We start from the raw sequence: 15,624 nt of genomic DNA, 5'->3' as shown, positions 1-15,624 counted from the left end.
CCTGAAACTGCATAGGTATAACAATAAACCAGAGTCTTGATCTGTTATTTAGTTCTCAAGTGCATTTTAATCCCACACTTCCCTCAAAGAAGTCAGGGTGGTGTTCATCATTCTCCTTTTTCTCATTTTATCCTAACAACAACCCTGGGGTGGGGTTAGTTTCTGCTCCTTCTGCCTGTCCTTGGCGCATTCCTCGTTCTGGGCTTCGTGCCCGGGGTGGTTGTGGCCTTAACCTTGCTGTGGTTATCTTGTGTGTTTGAAGCTTTTTTCTATCCTGTCGTGGGAATTCTGCTGGGACGTTTGGGGGAGGGGGCTGAAGGGTCCGTAAAAGTGACACCTTAAGCCCGGGAAAGTCAGAATCCGCATTCCGTGTATTGCGATCATTGAAGCTTATGAAATAAACGAACTGAACTCAGTTACTTTGTTTCGAGTCTTTTGAGGTTCCTTACACTAGTGCAAGATCCACGTGGACTAATAGCCACATGGGTTGGGAGGATGCATCAAAGAGATAGAAGGGAACATAATGCTCTTTCAGCCTCTTCCATCAGCTGTCAATGGATTGTGGTATCCTTCTGGACCACCTTTCCAGGATGGTACACTGGGAAGCACTATTTCGCAGTGGTTCTGGTCCCACCTGAGAGGGTAGGTTTTAGAAGGTGATACTGGAACACTGCTGCTCAGTCCCTTGGGCCTGTGAGGTCTGGCACAGCTCCATCTTGTCCCCTGCGCTTCTCAACATCCAGAAGAAACCACTGAGTGTGGTCATCTGGAGATTTGGGCTCAATTGTCTCCAAATGTGCAAATGATGCTCAGCTTTATCTCAAACTTCTGGCCAGTCCCAGGGATGCCATGAAAACCATGAGCCCTTTTAGTTTAGAAAAGAGAAGGCTACGGGGGACTTAATAGAGGGTTACAAAATTATTGATGGGTTGCAAAAAGTGGAAAGTTGATAGAAGGAGCTTTTACTCCCTTGCAATAATACTAGAACTCAGGGATACCCAGTGAAGTTGATGAATAATATGCATGGGAAAGACAAAAGACAATTATATTTGAGATTCATTGCCAATGAAGGTAGTAATGGTCATGAGTGTAGATGGCTTTCAAAGGGGTTAGACAGATTCATGAAAGACAGGTCTGTCAATGGCTACTAGCTATGGTTAGTAAAGGGAACCTCTATCTTCAGAGGAAGTAAATATCTGAGACCCTGTGCATCTGTGCCCTGTTTGTTTGTTGACCACCCAGGGCAACTGATTTGATGCTGTATGAAACTGGGTACTGGACTAGATAGACAACTGGTCTGATCCAGCAGGGCTCTTATAATGTATTCCACCACCTCAAAAATAAAATTTCCTGGGGTTGGAAACAATTGATAGAGGGAGAAGAATGTTAGGAAAAATCCACAGTCTTTGTGTCTGCATATCAATTGATCCAACCTAGTGACTGGTTGAGATTACCTAGCAAGTTTTATGCCAGGGTGGGGATTTGAACCTGGCATTCAACTTCTTAGACCGCCACCCTAATCGTTATGCCACAATGGCTCTCTCTTCCTCTGTTAATGATAATAAAGGGATCGTGATGAGGCTGGTCCTTTTGCTCTTCTGTTAGGAATGAATGTTCCCTCAACTTCCCTCACCAACTTGGATTGTGGTTAAGAACTACATCAGGATGGATGTTCACCAACACTGATGTCAATCAGCATTCTGTCTGGAAAATCGGGTTGGAGGCTGGAAACTATAAAAACTTCCCACAGATTAAGATGGAATCTGGTCAGTGAGAACCCTAGTAAAATATTCATCTCAAAACAATATTTAAACACAGCTAAGAGCAGCAGGATTAGCATATTTCTACTCCTAATCTGTAAATCATGGCTAAGAACCATGGTTAAACACTACGTCTGTACTCCACACACTGACTGAAGTCTCTTAGAGTCCTGCTGCACAATAAATCCTTCTTAATGAAAGAAGCCATATTCTCAAGATTTTGTGAGGAACTTTCAAGCTGAAAATTGCTTTTCCATTTACTGGGGAATATCAACTAAATAATGAAGACATTTTATTACATCTGAGTAATTACAGTATATGTGAAACATAAACTGTCATCAAAGCAAGTCAGACACATAATTTATTTTATTTTTCCAAGGACCAGGGAAAGGAAGTGAAGCCCCTTGACCTCCTCTGCAGTATTAAGTTGATGAGTAAGCATTTATCCCAGAGTCACAAGATCTTAACACTTTGTTTTAGTGACTTCAGATGTCTGGGCCATGAGATTTCTAAAAGCCAAAACCATTTAAGTAAAAAGGGAACAGAAAACTCAGTGTGTTACAGAATAACAACAACAACAAAAACCCCATGAATCACTTTCCCCCCCTTGTAGGACATTTAAAACATTTAAGTGTGCAATTTTATTTAACATTTCACACTATGGAGCGTCAAAAATCACTCTAAATAAATAAAATCAGTTAGGGAACCAAATCATAGCAACTCATACATGTGCGGAAGTGGGATTTGTCTAAGAAACATGATCTTATCACAAGTGCAAGCTTCTGTTTTTGTTTCCCCAGGAGACTGTTTGTTTAAAAATGTTATGTAACTCAGAATGTTATGATGCAGAAGGCATTTCTTACAACAGGACTGTTCTTCAACAACTGCTGACTTGAAGTCTGGGAGCAATAAGTTAATCTTGCTTTAAGCCAGACTGCCAGTTCAATAGTTCAACTGGCTCTGAAAAGCACAGTCACAAAAATAAACACAGGTAGGGATGTATACCTGGAAAAAATTGGCATTTTTGGATCCTGATATCAGGCAACTGAAAAATATTTCCAGCTTTCAAAGTTCCAAACAGATATGAGGGTTTTTTGGTGTGGGGGGTGGGGGTAGGAGGTCATTCTGATACTATTTGGCTCCATTATTCCCTGTGGGGAAATCTTTCCAGAGGGCTTGAGAGACTGTTTTTTGGTCAAATTGTAACAATACTGCTGGTGCTTGTTCTTTAAACAACCACAAAATTTTATATAAATGAGACCAAGAAGTCCACTTTTTAAAAAAAGCTTTGTGGTTTTGACATTAATGAAAAAATTACTATATATGGGATAATTTTGACAGTGGGATTTGGGTGGGAAATCTAATTAGTTATTTGAAGTTTTTACCTATGTTGTCTTAGTAGCAGTATAGAGTGACTGGTTCACTAATGTTTACTGTCCCATGCTAGTTTTGTCCCCCAGAGTGGAAGGATGCTCCTTAGGATAGTGAAATATTCTGCAACTTGGATGACAAGAGCCAGAGTGGAATGACAACCCCTAGGAAGAGAATAAGTGCTCTGGAACTGGAACAATGCCCTCTGAAGAACCCCCAAGTTTAAAATACATTGGATCAAAGGTTCAATTTTATTGCCCCCTTAACAAGGTGTTCCCAGCTATCCGTTGTTTCCACCAGGGCAGAAGCAACAATACATTTGTGCATTCTGCAATAACCACTGGCCAAATGTCTCCCAAGCAAACAGCTTCCCAGACATAATAAGTCCAACAGAACCAATGCAAAACCAGGAAATCCCAGCAGAACCACAAGACTATGTGGCAAGCCCAACAGAAGCAATGTCAATTCAGAGAATCCTAGAATAACTTACGTAAAAAATGGTACTTTGCAAGCCCAACAGAACCAATGGTAATCCAGAGAAGGCCAGCAGAACCCAGGGCCAACATGGCAATGCAAGTCCAATAGAAACAACAACAATCCACAGAAGTCCAGCAGAACAAACTTAAGCAAGGAGGGAAGCACTTTTGCAAGCTGAACAGAAAAAACAGCAATCCAGAGAAGCCCAGCAGAACCAGAACAGCCAGGCAGACCTATACAACACTGATACACACACGCAAACACACACACACTAATATCAGTTTCCCCAAGATGCATGTCTACTTGCCTATGACAACTGCCTTCCCCCCTGTTGATTCCTGGGAAACCTGCAAAGGGGAAAAACATGCTGCCTTTGATAGCTTTAAAGTCTAAATTGCTGGCTCTAAATATACCTGAATGAATCTGGATATATTAAAGATTAGATTTACCAGCTTTGGCACTGATTTTCTTATGTGTTCAAATCTGGATATACCTGAAAAATATCAGTAAGTTTCTTTTGCGGTATATTTTTGGATTAGATATATCTGAGTAAACAGGATCTTTCAGAATATTACAGCATTAAATTGTTGCAAATGTTCTCTTCAAATTAAAAATCTAGACTAAATTCTCCTTCAAAATATAAGGGTGAATCTATAGAGCAACATGTAGTATGTGGGCTAGTGCAAACCTAACAGCCCCAATTCCTTTACCAAGGTGAAGTAATCAGAAGCTGGTCAGAGGGACACCTACTTCATCCTCAGAGTGATATCTACTCCCATCAGACCAAATTACTGTCTTCTTGCCCCCTCTTGCCATAACAATGGTTAAGTCACATGTCAGCGGAACCAACCTGGTTTTCCCCTTAAATAAGACTTCAAAGCAAGATTCAACACTGGTTAAAAAAATGGTGACGTTTTGGAGCAGAATGTATTCCTTAACTTTGGCTAAAGTAGAGGAGGGCAGGAATTTGTTTTTGTGATAAAAGGAAGCATGCAGTGCCACGCAATGCTCAAAATGATTACATTTGCACTGTCCCACCAGGCTTTTCAAGATGGAAAATAGACCCCAGGGATAATTTTTTTCTCTGCTGCTACCTATTTTAGACAAGTATATTAAAAAGAGACATTTGAAATAAAAGTAAATACAGCAGTAGCAGTTCTTGTGGCTTTAATAGCCAGAACTGCCTCAATTACACATAAGCTGCTGGTGGGGGCAATTTTAAATGCTCTAGAACTGTGCAGGTCATGAGATCAGCACCCTGTCTCACCAGCAATGTCTCTCAGGAGATCTCAGATAGGAGATAAGTGTTTGGGGAGAGGGAAGATAAGATCATAAGAAGAGCTGGCTGAACGCACAATTTATAAACATCTATCTTGTTTCCCTTAGCTGCCATTTTCTTGACTGCAAAGTCCCCAACCTTTCCTCATAGGAAAGGTCATCTTGGTTGCCCTCCTTTGTGCTTTTTCCACTGTCCAATTTAGCAGCTAAGCGGCTGATAGGAGGAGGACTCTGCTTCCCACACCTCCTCATCCATTTTTGCACCTGTTATCTTTTGAATGGGAAAGCTCCCATTAGTAGGAAACACCTTTTCTAAGCTATTCGTGAAAACCCTTAATGTTGCAAATGTTTCTATTGTGAACAACATACAACATGCTAAATTTTTTAAACAAGAAACATGGAACCACGACCAGCTAGCCATTTCCTTTGGATCATTTCCCCCTACAGTTATCCATCTCTCCATACTTACAAACAAATCAGAATTCTGCCATATGTGGGATATTCTGTAGCTCTGAAGTTCACCATTCATCTGTGAAGCAGGCGGTTTTGTCCATGAGACTACCACCAAAGAGGTGGACTCATTAATTGAGAGAGTAACATTTGTTGGTGGAGCAGATGGAGCTGAAAAATAGAAAAAGAGGAAAGGTTGATCAATCTTTTTTGCTCCATGTGTTGATTTCTAAAAAACAATATAGCATAATAAAAGCATCAAATAAGAGGAAAATGCCCTAAATCTAAAGCATTCCTCTGACCTAATCCTCTCTACTCCCAGGGGTCCAATTGCCTATGAACAACAGAGAAAAAGGTTGCATTTATGGTTGCCAACAGCCTGGAGAAAAAAAAAGTCCTGTTCCTTCAATAGAAATTGTATGGGAATATTATTTCCTCTTTACCTCCAGTCCTTTAAAGGTTTCAGTGAGCCATTTCTGCTCACTGAGCCCCTGCTAAAGAGATAGGACATTTTTCTTCAGCTTGCATTCAACATCCACATTTTTATAATAATAGAAGATGTATTCCTCAACATTGTAAAAGGAAAAATATGTAATATGCATAAAACAAATACACAAATAAATAAAAACCAGTTTAGAACATGGTGAGGAACAGGAAAGATAACCATTTTTTTTTGCTAACGATCTCTGCTTTTTAAATCAAAGATTGTGTTTTAGCAGACATACAGCTCACCATCTAAACTTCACTGATATAATTAATAACACTTAATTGCTGCTCACAAAATGGCACAAGATAAGGGACTAGAGGAGCTACATTGTTCATTACAATGTCACTGTCACTATCTAATAGGTGCCCATGACAAGAAGGGGGATATTCCTAGACATTCTAGAGAGACAGTGTTTCCTAGCAGATAGATCTGGATGGGAGAAATATGTATTCAGAACTCTGTTTAGCCATGAAACTCCCCATATGATCTTGGCCAGGTGTATTATTTCATTCTATCCTTCCTTCCTGGGTTGGAGGCGCACTCTTCGCTCAGCCTCCCTCTTCTCCTCAGCCTAATATAATGAATTAAAATTACTTTAATTGTATTATTTTTTCTTACCTCCTTCTGTTGTACTGGCTATAATCCAAGGGCTGAAACCAGTCCAGCCTACTTCATTCATACAAGAAACACGGATGTTATAATCCTTTATAGGCTTCAGATTTTGAATGTTGTACCAATAAGGTGGTGTGGAAGTATTAAAATCCGTAACATAAGCATTACCCAGTGAAACAACATTCTCCACCTAAAATGAAAATTTAAGTTCATCAGCAAACATTATTAAAGAGCCTCAATACTACCAAGAACTTAGACAACATATCTGTGAATGTGTGTGTCAGGTGGTATGCCATTGCCTGCCTCTGTGTGAGTTAAGAGAGTTCTGACAGTTCTGTGAGTGGCCCAAGGACACTAAGCAGGCTCCATGTGGAGGAAAGGGGAATTGAATCCAGTTCTCCAGATGTTCCTGGCCATTACACCATGGTAGCTCTTGTAAATATCTGTAAATAACCATACCTAATTTGAAAGATAAGAAGACTCAAGATGGATAGGAAGCCTTGCGGTTTTCCCAGATTCACAGGAAGGAATACATATGAATTCAAGGCAAGAACTGCCATCTCAATTCGGCCTCTAAGAGGTCATAACTGCCAACCACAGATACATACAGATGTGCTTGTGTTGCTTCCATCTGACATGGAGGTTTTGCTCAGGTCTGACATCCAACTGGATGGGATTTGGGGACGGAGCATCTAGCTAATGTCCCAATTACTAATTCTTTGCAACGTTTTTAAAAAATCCTCTGGTGGTATAGCAGATGAAAAACAGAAAGAAAGAAAGATACTTAGCGCTGGAAGGAACCTCAAGGGTCATCTAGTCCAATTCTCTGCACAACACAGGACATTCACAACTACCCCCCCCCTTTTCCCCAATGATCCCTGTTCTAGACCCAGAAGAAGGTAAAATACCTCCAGGAATCAGGGCCAATCTGGCCTGGAAGAAAATTACTTCCTGACCTCAAAGTTGCAGTCAGCATTACCCTGGGTAGGCAAGAAAGGGCCACAGGAGCTGAGCATTGACTCACCCCTTCCTGCCTGCTTTCTCATGAACTGCCTAACTTTGCAGCATTAGCTTTGCTGATGCAGGCGGAATGGTGGCTGACAAAGGAAAGTGGACACAAAATGTCTGTGAAGAGGCTCCATGGCTAGTGTGAATCACAGCCATGCCAGCCATCTAATTCAACGCCCACATCAATGCAGGATCAGCCTGACATCCAACTGTTGCTTGAAGACTGTCATTGAGTGGGAGTTCACTACCTTCACAGGCAGCTGATTCCACTGCTGATCTACTCTCGCTGTAAAAAATAAAATCCTAATAGCCAGCCAGTACCTTTCTGCCCCTAATTGATACCCATTACTGTGAATGCTTCTGCATTCATAGAAGTGATGACAGGGAAACACTAAAATAGGCCAAAAAGAGTCTTAGGGTGCTCCAAATCAGCCACCCCACCCCCCACCCCATAGTCTCAAACCCCAAGGACTCCACTTCCGTTTGTTAGTGTTCATATGTTTTGTCCCAAGCTGAAACATGGGTAAACAAATGGGTATGAACATCAGTGAACACAATCGGGATGTCTGTGCCAACCCCATTGTTGCCGTTTGCACTGGAAAGGATGGGCTTAAAGAGCCCTTTGTCTGCGCCCTGGCTTGTGTGGGAGAATCAGTGGACACAGAAACGATCCAATGATCTTTCAGCCCATGCTCAACTCAAGTTATGGTTGCTGTTCAAAACAAAACAAAACAAAACAGAGCTGAACCAAGGGCTGAACTATTGAAACTGGGTTTAATCTCAGTCTAAGAGAATCCCTTCAGTGCTCTACAAGGTAGAAAGAAAAGCAAAATGAAACATTCTTTTATGCTACCAGATGCTCTGGCAAGCAACTATTGGGAGAGTAATCACAACCAGATGTTTCTATTTTGGGTACATTTCATTTGTATGAAAGAAATCAATTTTCTGGCTCTTGTATTCCTAAGAGACAAAACAGTAGTTGCCGATGTTATTTGTTCCACACACAGTAACCAAACCACACAATATTTCACAACATCAACATTATAGTAATTCTGGCCTGCTTTTTCCAGTTTGCATGTGTTCTGTAATTAGAACACTCACCATTCTTGCAGATTTTGAATACTTTCTAACTAAGAAAATCTACTTCTGTATGCATTACAATAACTGTGCAGCAACCAATACAGAATATGAAACCATAGGAAACATTTCGGACTCTCAGCCTATTTATGGGAGTTCAATAAGAATGCAGCATCAAATACCATCAACATGACAGCATTTGAAAAGGAAGAACATATTTATCCATATCCATTCTTTGTCCACCCACTGGAGTTTATAAGAGTTTATTTCAAACTGCCACAGGAAGCTGCAGACAGGAAATGGATATGGGTAGACTCAATGGGCTTAAATTATTTCTGTTTTTCAGAATTCGTTCTATGGTTCAGGTGCTAAGAAGGCGGTGATTCATGTGTGTGAAGTGTGATGCACTAAAACTTTCCCCAACCTATCTTGTGAATGAGTACCAGCCCCAGGAAATCCTGATTATGTCCAGCTATCTACAAGCAAGGGTTTTCCCTCTATTGTATACAACAATTCTTAAGCAGAGGAGGGGGGAATAGCACAGTAACAAAAGGCACCAGTCACAAAGCTGCTGTGTGGACATGACTTCACTCCTTTGCAAGTTATTGGCTGGTGTGCTGCTGTAGCCTTCCAGCCAAGCCCTCTGGCTGAAGTTTTCTCCTTTCTGTACAGCACCAAGCACCTCACAGCTATTAACAGTAAGCAACAGCAGTAGCATACGTTTTGACATTAACAATACATATTAAAAATGATGCTCTCTTATGTTACAGCTTGCTTTGTTTTTCATCTTTGTTTTTCATCAAATGCAAATTTTGCATTTTCAACCGTTACAATGCAAACCTAAAATCTTCATTGGCACAGATAACCCTTCCATTTGAGGATGCCTCTCCAACTTTTTATCTTGTGTTGACTACATTTGAGTGGGCAGAAGCAACACAAGAGAGGCAACTTTTGGCATTATGCACCTGAGACCTTGGCAAGGGGGGGAGGGGGAGGGGGGGCTAGTAAGTCTCCAGAATGGAAGGATAGCCCAGTGCATAGAAAAATGCAGTGGCAGTTAATGGCATACGCACATTATATACACATATGTAATTAAACCCCACTGATTCTTCCCACCCCCAACAAAGTGGGATATAATGCCATCAGGTCCATCCTCTGAAGCATTTTCTGTGGGGGAACTTATCTCTGGTCTGGAGATCACTAGTAATTCTGGGAGATTTTTAGCCCCCACCTGAAGGTTGGCAACCCAACTGTCCTGAGCACTTGGAAGAAAGATGAACCAAACATGTAATAAATAATTTTAAGCATCCATGTATAATTTGATAGCTCTGCTTGTGCCCACATATCCAAGCAAGTGTCTCCACTCTAACATTCACCAGAAAAATTATTCTGGCTGTCATCCTGCTCAGAGTGAAACCGTCTAAACCTTCCAAAAGTTAACGGTATTCGAACAGCTCAATGGCAGCCTACTTCTTCAAGAATTTTTATAGTCAGCATGAAGAAAGGGGATAAAGACCTCCCATTTCAGCAACTAGAAGTATTTACTCCCCTTCAGGATTTATAGTACACTTATGTCACATAGTTCTGCCCATTTCACATATCTTGAGCACAGGAGCAAGTGAAAGCAAAGCACACTTCATAGATGATGGTGAAATTTCTTAAGCAGCTCACATACCATTGAATAACCTCTATTTTCTCACTACAGAGCATGGGTGGATGCAGCATACAATAAGCTCTTTGTCAAACAACACTCTAATGCAGAACAATGTAATTTAAAAAATACAAAGAATTCATGGAGGAGGGGATCTAAATTGAAAGCTCCCAGGAAAGGTGGTCAGGAGATCAGAGTTGCTTATTTCTTTAAAACTGATTTTTCATTTATATTTTCAGCTACAGGGTATTCATGGCAGCACACAGTAACATCTTGTTTAAATACTTTTGATGTATTGTAAAGCATGGCAGAAAACAATGACTCAATATGATTTGCATACAATAAAAGCAAAAACCAACATAGTAAAAGTTCTTCTACCTCCATCCCACCCCTCCACATAAACTGGCAACAGATTCTGGAAAACACCGCTGTAAATAAGTTTGCAGCAGCCAGCAAGAGCTGTAAAAGGAGATACCAAGCTGGATTTCCAAAGTGTGAGTGTCAAATGGAAAAGACATTCTTTTCAGCTAGTGGGACTGTTTTTTCAAGGCAAATGGTATGGGGACATAGGAACTCACTAACTCTTCGCCATTTTCTCTCTGAAAATAAGAGACCCTTAAACTGCTTTTGCCTCTACTGGGGAAAACTGGTAGACAAGTTTTCACATTAGAGGCACAACCAGCTTGGCAGTAAGAAAAAGGAGTCCCCCCTTCCACTCCATTCTTTTCCTTAAAAACACAGTGTGTTTTAATTAACATAAAAGAAATAAGTGGTTTGAGCCTCTGTTTACAAAATCACCTCTTCCAGATGTTTATTTGCACGTGGTCCAATGTGTGCTTGAAATTTGTTTATTGCTGATATTCTCAAGTAAAGGTTGGCAATTGCAGATAATTTCTGGAAACACTGGAGATGTCAGATCCACAATAAATACTGAAGGGGGATAGTAATCCAAATGTGATTGATACCATTCACTTATGTGTATCCAAAAATGAAGAAATGCATATCTGTTCTCAGGGCCTAACTAGGTAGCCTCTTTTTCCTGGGGCCATGCTCGGGTCTGGTTGGCAGGTCTCAGAGTACTGTGGTCAGAACTTTGTTCTCAGGCGTGTGGGAGATTGATTCGATTCAGGGACACAGTGCACTTGGAAAGGAGGCTTAAGCCTCCTCCCTCCCAACACCGCCCAATATTGTTTTTCAGACCTGAAACAGCCGTAGGGAGCCACTATTTGCTCCACTATGGAAACTTACAAACAGCAGAAGTCTCCAGCCTTTTTAAGCCTACATGCACATCTGGAATTCTGACAGAAGCAAAATGGCTGCTGAAGGATGTGGTGTCAGCCACAAAATGATTGCCACAGCTTAACTTCAGTTACACGGTCTAGATCCTTGTACAGCGGTGGCAGCTGCTGCTAAAGCAACATTAAAAGCCAGAGCTCAGCCAACCAAATGTCCAATAGCTAATAAGAAGCCTTGCTAGGCACAAGCCTTACTTGGCCCCACCCACTTCCTAAAAATACTAGAAGGACATTAGAAAAGGTGTTGGTCCACTGGCACCAAGTTGGGACCCCTGACTGGCATATTAAGTTTCCCTATGGGAGAAAATACTTGAGAGATGCCACTTATATACCATTTTCAATATATTTTCACTTACAAAAGGCTTATGGTAAAAATTGGTACCTTGCGTAAATTTGAATTTCCATTTCTGGTCATCTAAGGTACGTGCTGGCAATGGCAGTGCCAGGGACAAGCCGCCCCGAATGTCCCCACTGCCGCTACGCGTCTGAGTTTCTAAGAGTTTCTAAGAGTAGGATCTTTTGCTGGTTTTAAAATAAGTATAATCTTGCCTTCTGTCCAAGATGTTAGGAAACACCCCTTTCTAAACATCTTGTTTGTGGCTAATAATAAGGGCTCTCTTATTAAATATATGAATTTTTATAGAACTCTGGAGTAATTCCATCCGGATCTCGTGTTTTGTTTACTGCTTTTGTTTACTGTGTGTGTGTATATATGTATATATATATGTGTATATATATATATATGTGTGTGTTTGTGTGTGTGTGTATACACACACACATACATATATATATATGTACATATATATGTATGTATGTGTGTATACACACACACACACACATCTCTAAGGATGATTTTTATCCCAAGAATTTCCCAAGAAATTCTTCCTTAATTAAGATGAATCTACCATATTTATCACATAGATTTAGACTAATCTTAAAAGTTGAATTTTGAACATAGCTACATCTTTTGATTTTTTGTTTTGAACAGGCAACATATAATTTGTCTAAAGTTGATTTCTCAATGAGATGAGAATAGTTATCTAGCATATGTGTTTCTTGTAAAAAGATAACTTCTGCTTTCTCTTTAGCAAGTTTGTGGAAGAATCTGTAGCGTTTACAGGGTTCTTAAAGTTCATTAACATTAAGTGACATAATCTTAATAGAGCCTGTCTTGTCTTTTCTTATAATAAATGTCACAATTGTTGACTTTCAGAGAGCTTTTCTAGTTCTTTTTTCCTAATCAAGAAAGACACAAGAGTTAGTAGAAATATTTGATATTACTACATTAGGTTCTAAAGGGAGTTTTTGTCACTTGATTTACTTTCGAGTTTGCTGTTTTCTGAGGACCAATGTCCTGTTCTTTGGTGGGCCTTAAAGATAGACTGTTTTTCATCAGCTTCTCTGTGTTATAGTCACATTTTTGGGATTTCAGTACTGTAGTTAAATAATTTTGGGGTTCTTTCCTAACCTTTCTGTAACTGCCAATTGTTCTGCATGAGGTAGCTTAGTAAAGGAGGTCATTGGCGAGTGGGCGGGATAGTAAATTTAAATAATAAATAAATAAATAAATCTTCACATGAAAATTTAGTTGCTGATCTGGAAAGGGGGATGTTGATGTGGAATTCAATGTTTGAAAGTCGTAGGGCCTCATCCAAAGCGAAGGGGATTAATCCGCTTCTGGCAGCAGCGTGCCAGCCACACCAATGCATTTGCCCTCCACAGGGCACTTATTCTGGTGGAGTGGCGAGCCTGTCGGTGTGCCCTCCTGGTGCTGGAATATGGAGCCAGCATCCCAGTGCGTTGCCAGTGTAGCAGGGGTGGGCTGGGGAAGGAGCTGACATTTGTAGACTTCCTTTCAGTCTTTGCTGGCATTGCACCAGCAGTCCGGAGTCTGGACTTAAGTTAGCCTTTTGGTTGGCATAAGTTCACTGTGGCCCATAGAGGTTTCTTGGCAGTGGGGAGGCTGTTGCACTTTGTGCACCTCTCTATGCCACCAGGAAGCCTCTTTAGGAGCAGTGGCTGGATGCAGGTGTGCCACTGCAGCCAGGTGCCAAGCTCATGGGTGGGATTGCCTTTTTTTTTGGTTATCTGTCTCTTTGAGACTTTTGAAAATGGTAGTAGAAATTTAATAGATTGCTCCACAAATACCCTTTGTACAAAAATTCCATATTTAGTTAAAATAGTTTTTTATTCATTATGGAAGGTCTATTCTTAGACTCAAAACCAAGTAGCATGTGTACCCCATCAAATCTGGAAAAAAGCACAATTTGAGCTGACCTATGGGCTTGTTCAATAGGAAGCAGGTGGCTTTTAATGCACTGGGATTGCTGGTAATGCACTGGGATTGCTGGTAATGTTGCCATTATTATGATGAGTGGGAGCATTGCCACTTTACCTCTCAGGAGATCAATAGCTGTTGCCAGACCCTTTTCCACAAAGAGGCCTGAAGAGTTCTCCATAGGATTGCTTATTTGACAGACAGACTTAATTCTTGCAACTTTGGCCCTTTGGCAAGAATGAGTCAACCTGCCTTGTTTTATTTAAAGTACTTCCGTCTAGATATGACACCCGGGGCTCTTTCTGAGAGGGAATCAAAACTGCCAGCTCCTAACCACAAGGAAGCTAATTATTCCTTCACTTTTGCTGTTGGGCAAAATACACTTTGTAACCTGCCCTTTTTTATCTGGATAACGAATTCAGGCAGAAACCCATGTGGAAAAGGAATAGAGTTGGCTTTTATTTTCTTTCCACATAACACAATAGTTATATGATGAACAGAGCTCTGACTCTTGAAAGCTTACACCTTGAAAATCCTATTGGTATCTCAGGTGCTACTGGGCTTGAATCTAACTCTTCTACACCAGACCAACATGACTACCCATCTGAAACTATAGCCATTAGGGAAACCATCTGATTAAAAAAAACTTTAATCAATTAATTGTAATGGATTTTAATTAACATACCCAATTTTAATCAATGCTCTCTTTTTAAGCCTTAAAGAAAATGTAGCCCTCAGACATACAAGTTTCCTATTTAAATTCCCACAGAGAAGCCTGAAACTTTCACCAATACACATAGATTGAGGATCAGCATGTTTTCATTGCAAAAATGCATCAGGTAACATATGAGATATCAGTGACCCATGGTGGGTGGGGGCTCTGTTTTTAATACAACAGTACCTCTACCTAACCTGCCAACCCTTCGGTTACCTAGCAGTGCCTTGGCAAAATGGGGAGCCCATTCTCTGCATTGGCTAGTGTACCTACAAGAACAGAAAGATTCTTGTCAGGACTTGCACTCACCCATATCCACTATGTAAAACACTTTTCCTAAAGAGATTAAGAGAAAACAATGCCTCTATCTTGGAAAGCATTCCCATCTCCAGCCCTGGACCACCCGCACTACTGCAACAAAGGAGAACTTTGCAGTAACTCACAACTCTTCCTTCTGACTAATTTCTCTCTAATAACCACCTTATTTACATTCTTAGTGCTTTATAGCCATGATTAAGCCACTTTCTGTCCTAGCCCGTTAACGCTAAGTGGTAAACATTAACTTTGAGTACTTTACCCATCAACTTGGGTTATCACCACTCAAGTTGAAAGGCTTAAAATCCGAAGTAAGAAATATTTTTACACATTAAAAGATAAAAGCATGTAGGAGTAAGAGTATACTGGCTTACTGGCCATCACCGAACTGAAACTCCAAAGGGGTTGAAAGCCAAATCCAGTAAGAAATATTTTTACACATTAAAAGATAAAAGCATGTAGGAGTAAAAGAGCATACGGGCTTACGCTCATCACCGGAACCGGAAACCCAAGTTGAAAGGCAAAGTTCCCCTTTGTTCTGGGAGATTAAGGGTCACTCTGCATAACCGCGAGGGTCTCTTTTTTGCTATAAAAAGCCCCTTCTCCCAGTAGTTTGTGTTCAATATTTTTGGACACCTCTTTGTCTGTTGATATTGTCCCCAACACATTGTTCTTCTACCAGAGCTAACACGGGTTGCTCAGCTCTGTTAATCAGACTGTTCTGCTCCAAGATCAGGTGACTATAACCCATATTCCCCAGTTCCCTCCATCTGTTCCAAATCTTTCCCCTCAACACTGCTTATATCCAAGGACTGTGTGTGTGTGTTCTACTGCTCTGATTATTGCGTGC

The 15,624-nt window shown here is 40.7% G+C and overlaps 1 protein-coding gene across 2 annotated transcripts in view; it reads right to left on the bottom strand.

The window, feature by feature from the left end:
• MERTK (MER proto-oncogene, tyrosine kinase) overlaps window positions 1-15,624 on the bottom strand; it is an 85,094-nt gene that overhangs the window by 28,424 nt on the left and 41,046 nt on the right. For both annotated transcript variants that reach the window (XM_048482229.1, XM_048482235.1), the window contains exons 7-8: window positions 6,442-6,625; window positions 5,356-5,507 (exon numbers count right to left, since the gene is read on the bottom strand). In XM_048482229.1, coding sequence (XP_048338186.1) covers window positions 5,356-5,507; window positions 6,442-6,625 — 336 coding nt within the window. The remainder of the gene's footprint in view (window positions 1-5,355; window positions 5,508-6,441; window positions 6,626-15,624) is intronic.

The sequence above is a fragment of the Sphaerodactylus townsendi genome, linkage group LG01 (genome assembly GCF_021028975.2).
Source record: "Sphaerodactylus townsendi isolate TG3544 linkage group LG01, MPM_Stown_v2.3, whole genome shotgun sequence".
NCBI lineage: Eukaryota > Metazoa > Chordata > Lepidosauria > Squamata > Sphaerodactylidae > Sphaerodactylus > Sphaerodactylus townsendi.
The sequence above is the reverse complement of the archived record's forward strand: the minus strand, read 5'-3'. Positions and strand labels throughout refer to the sequence as shown.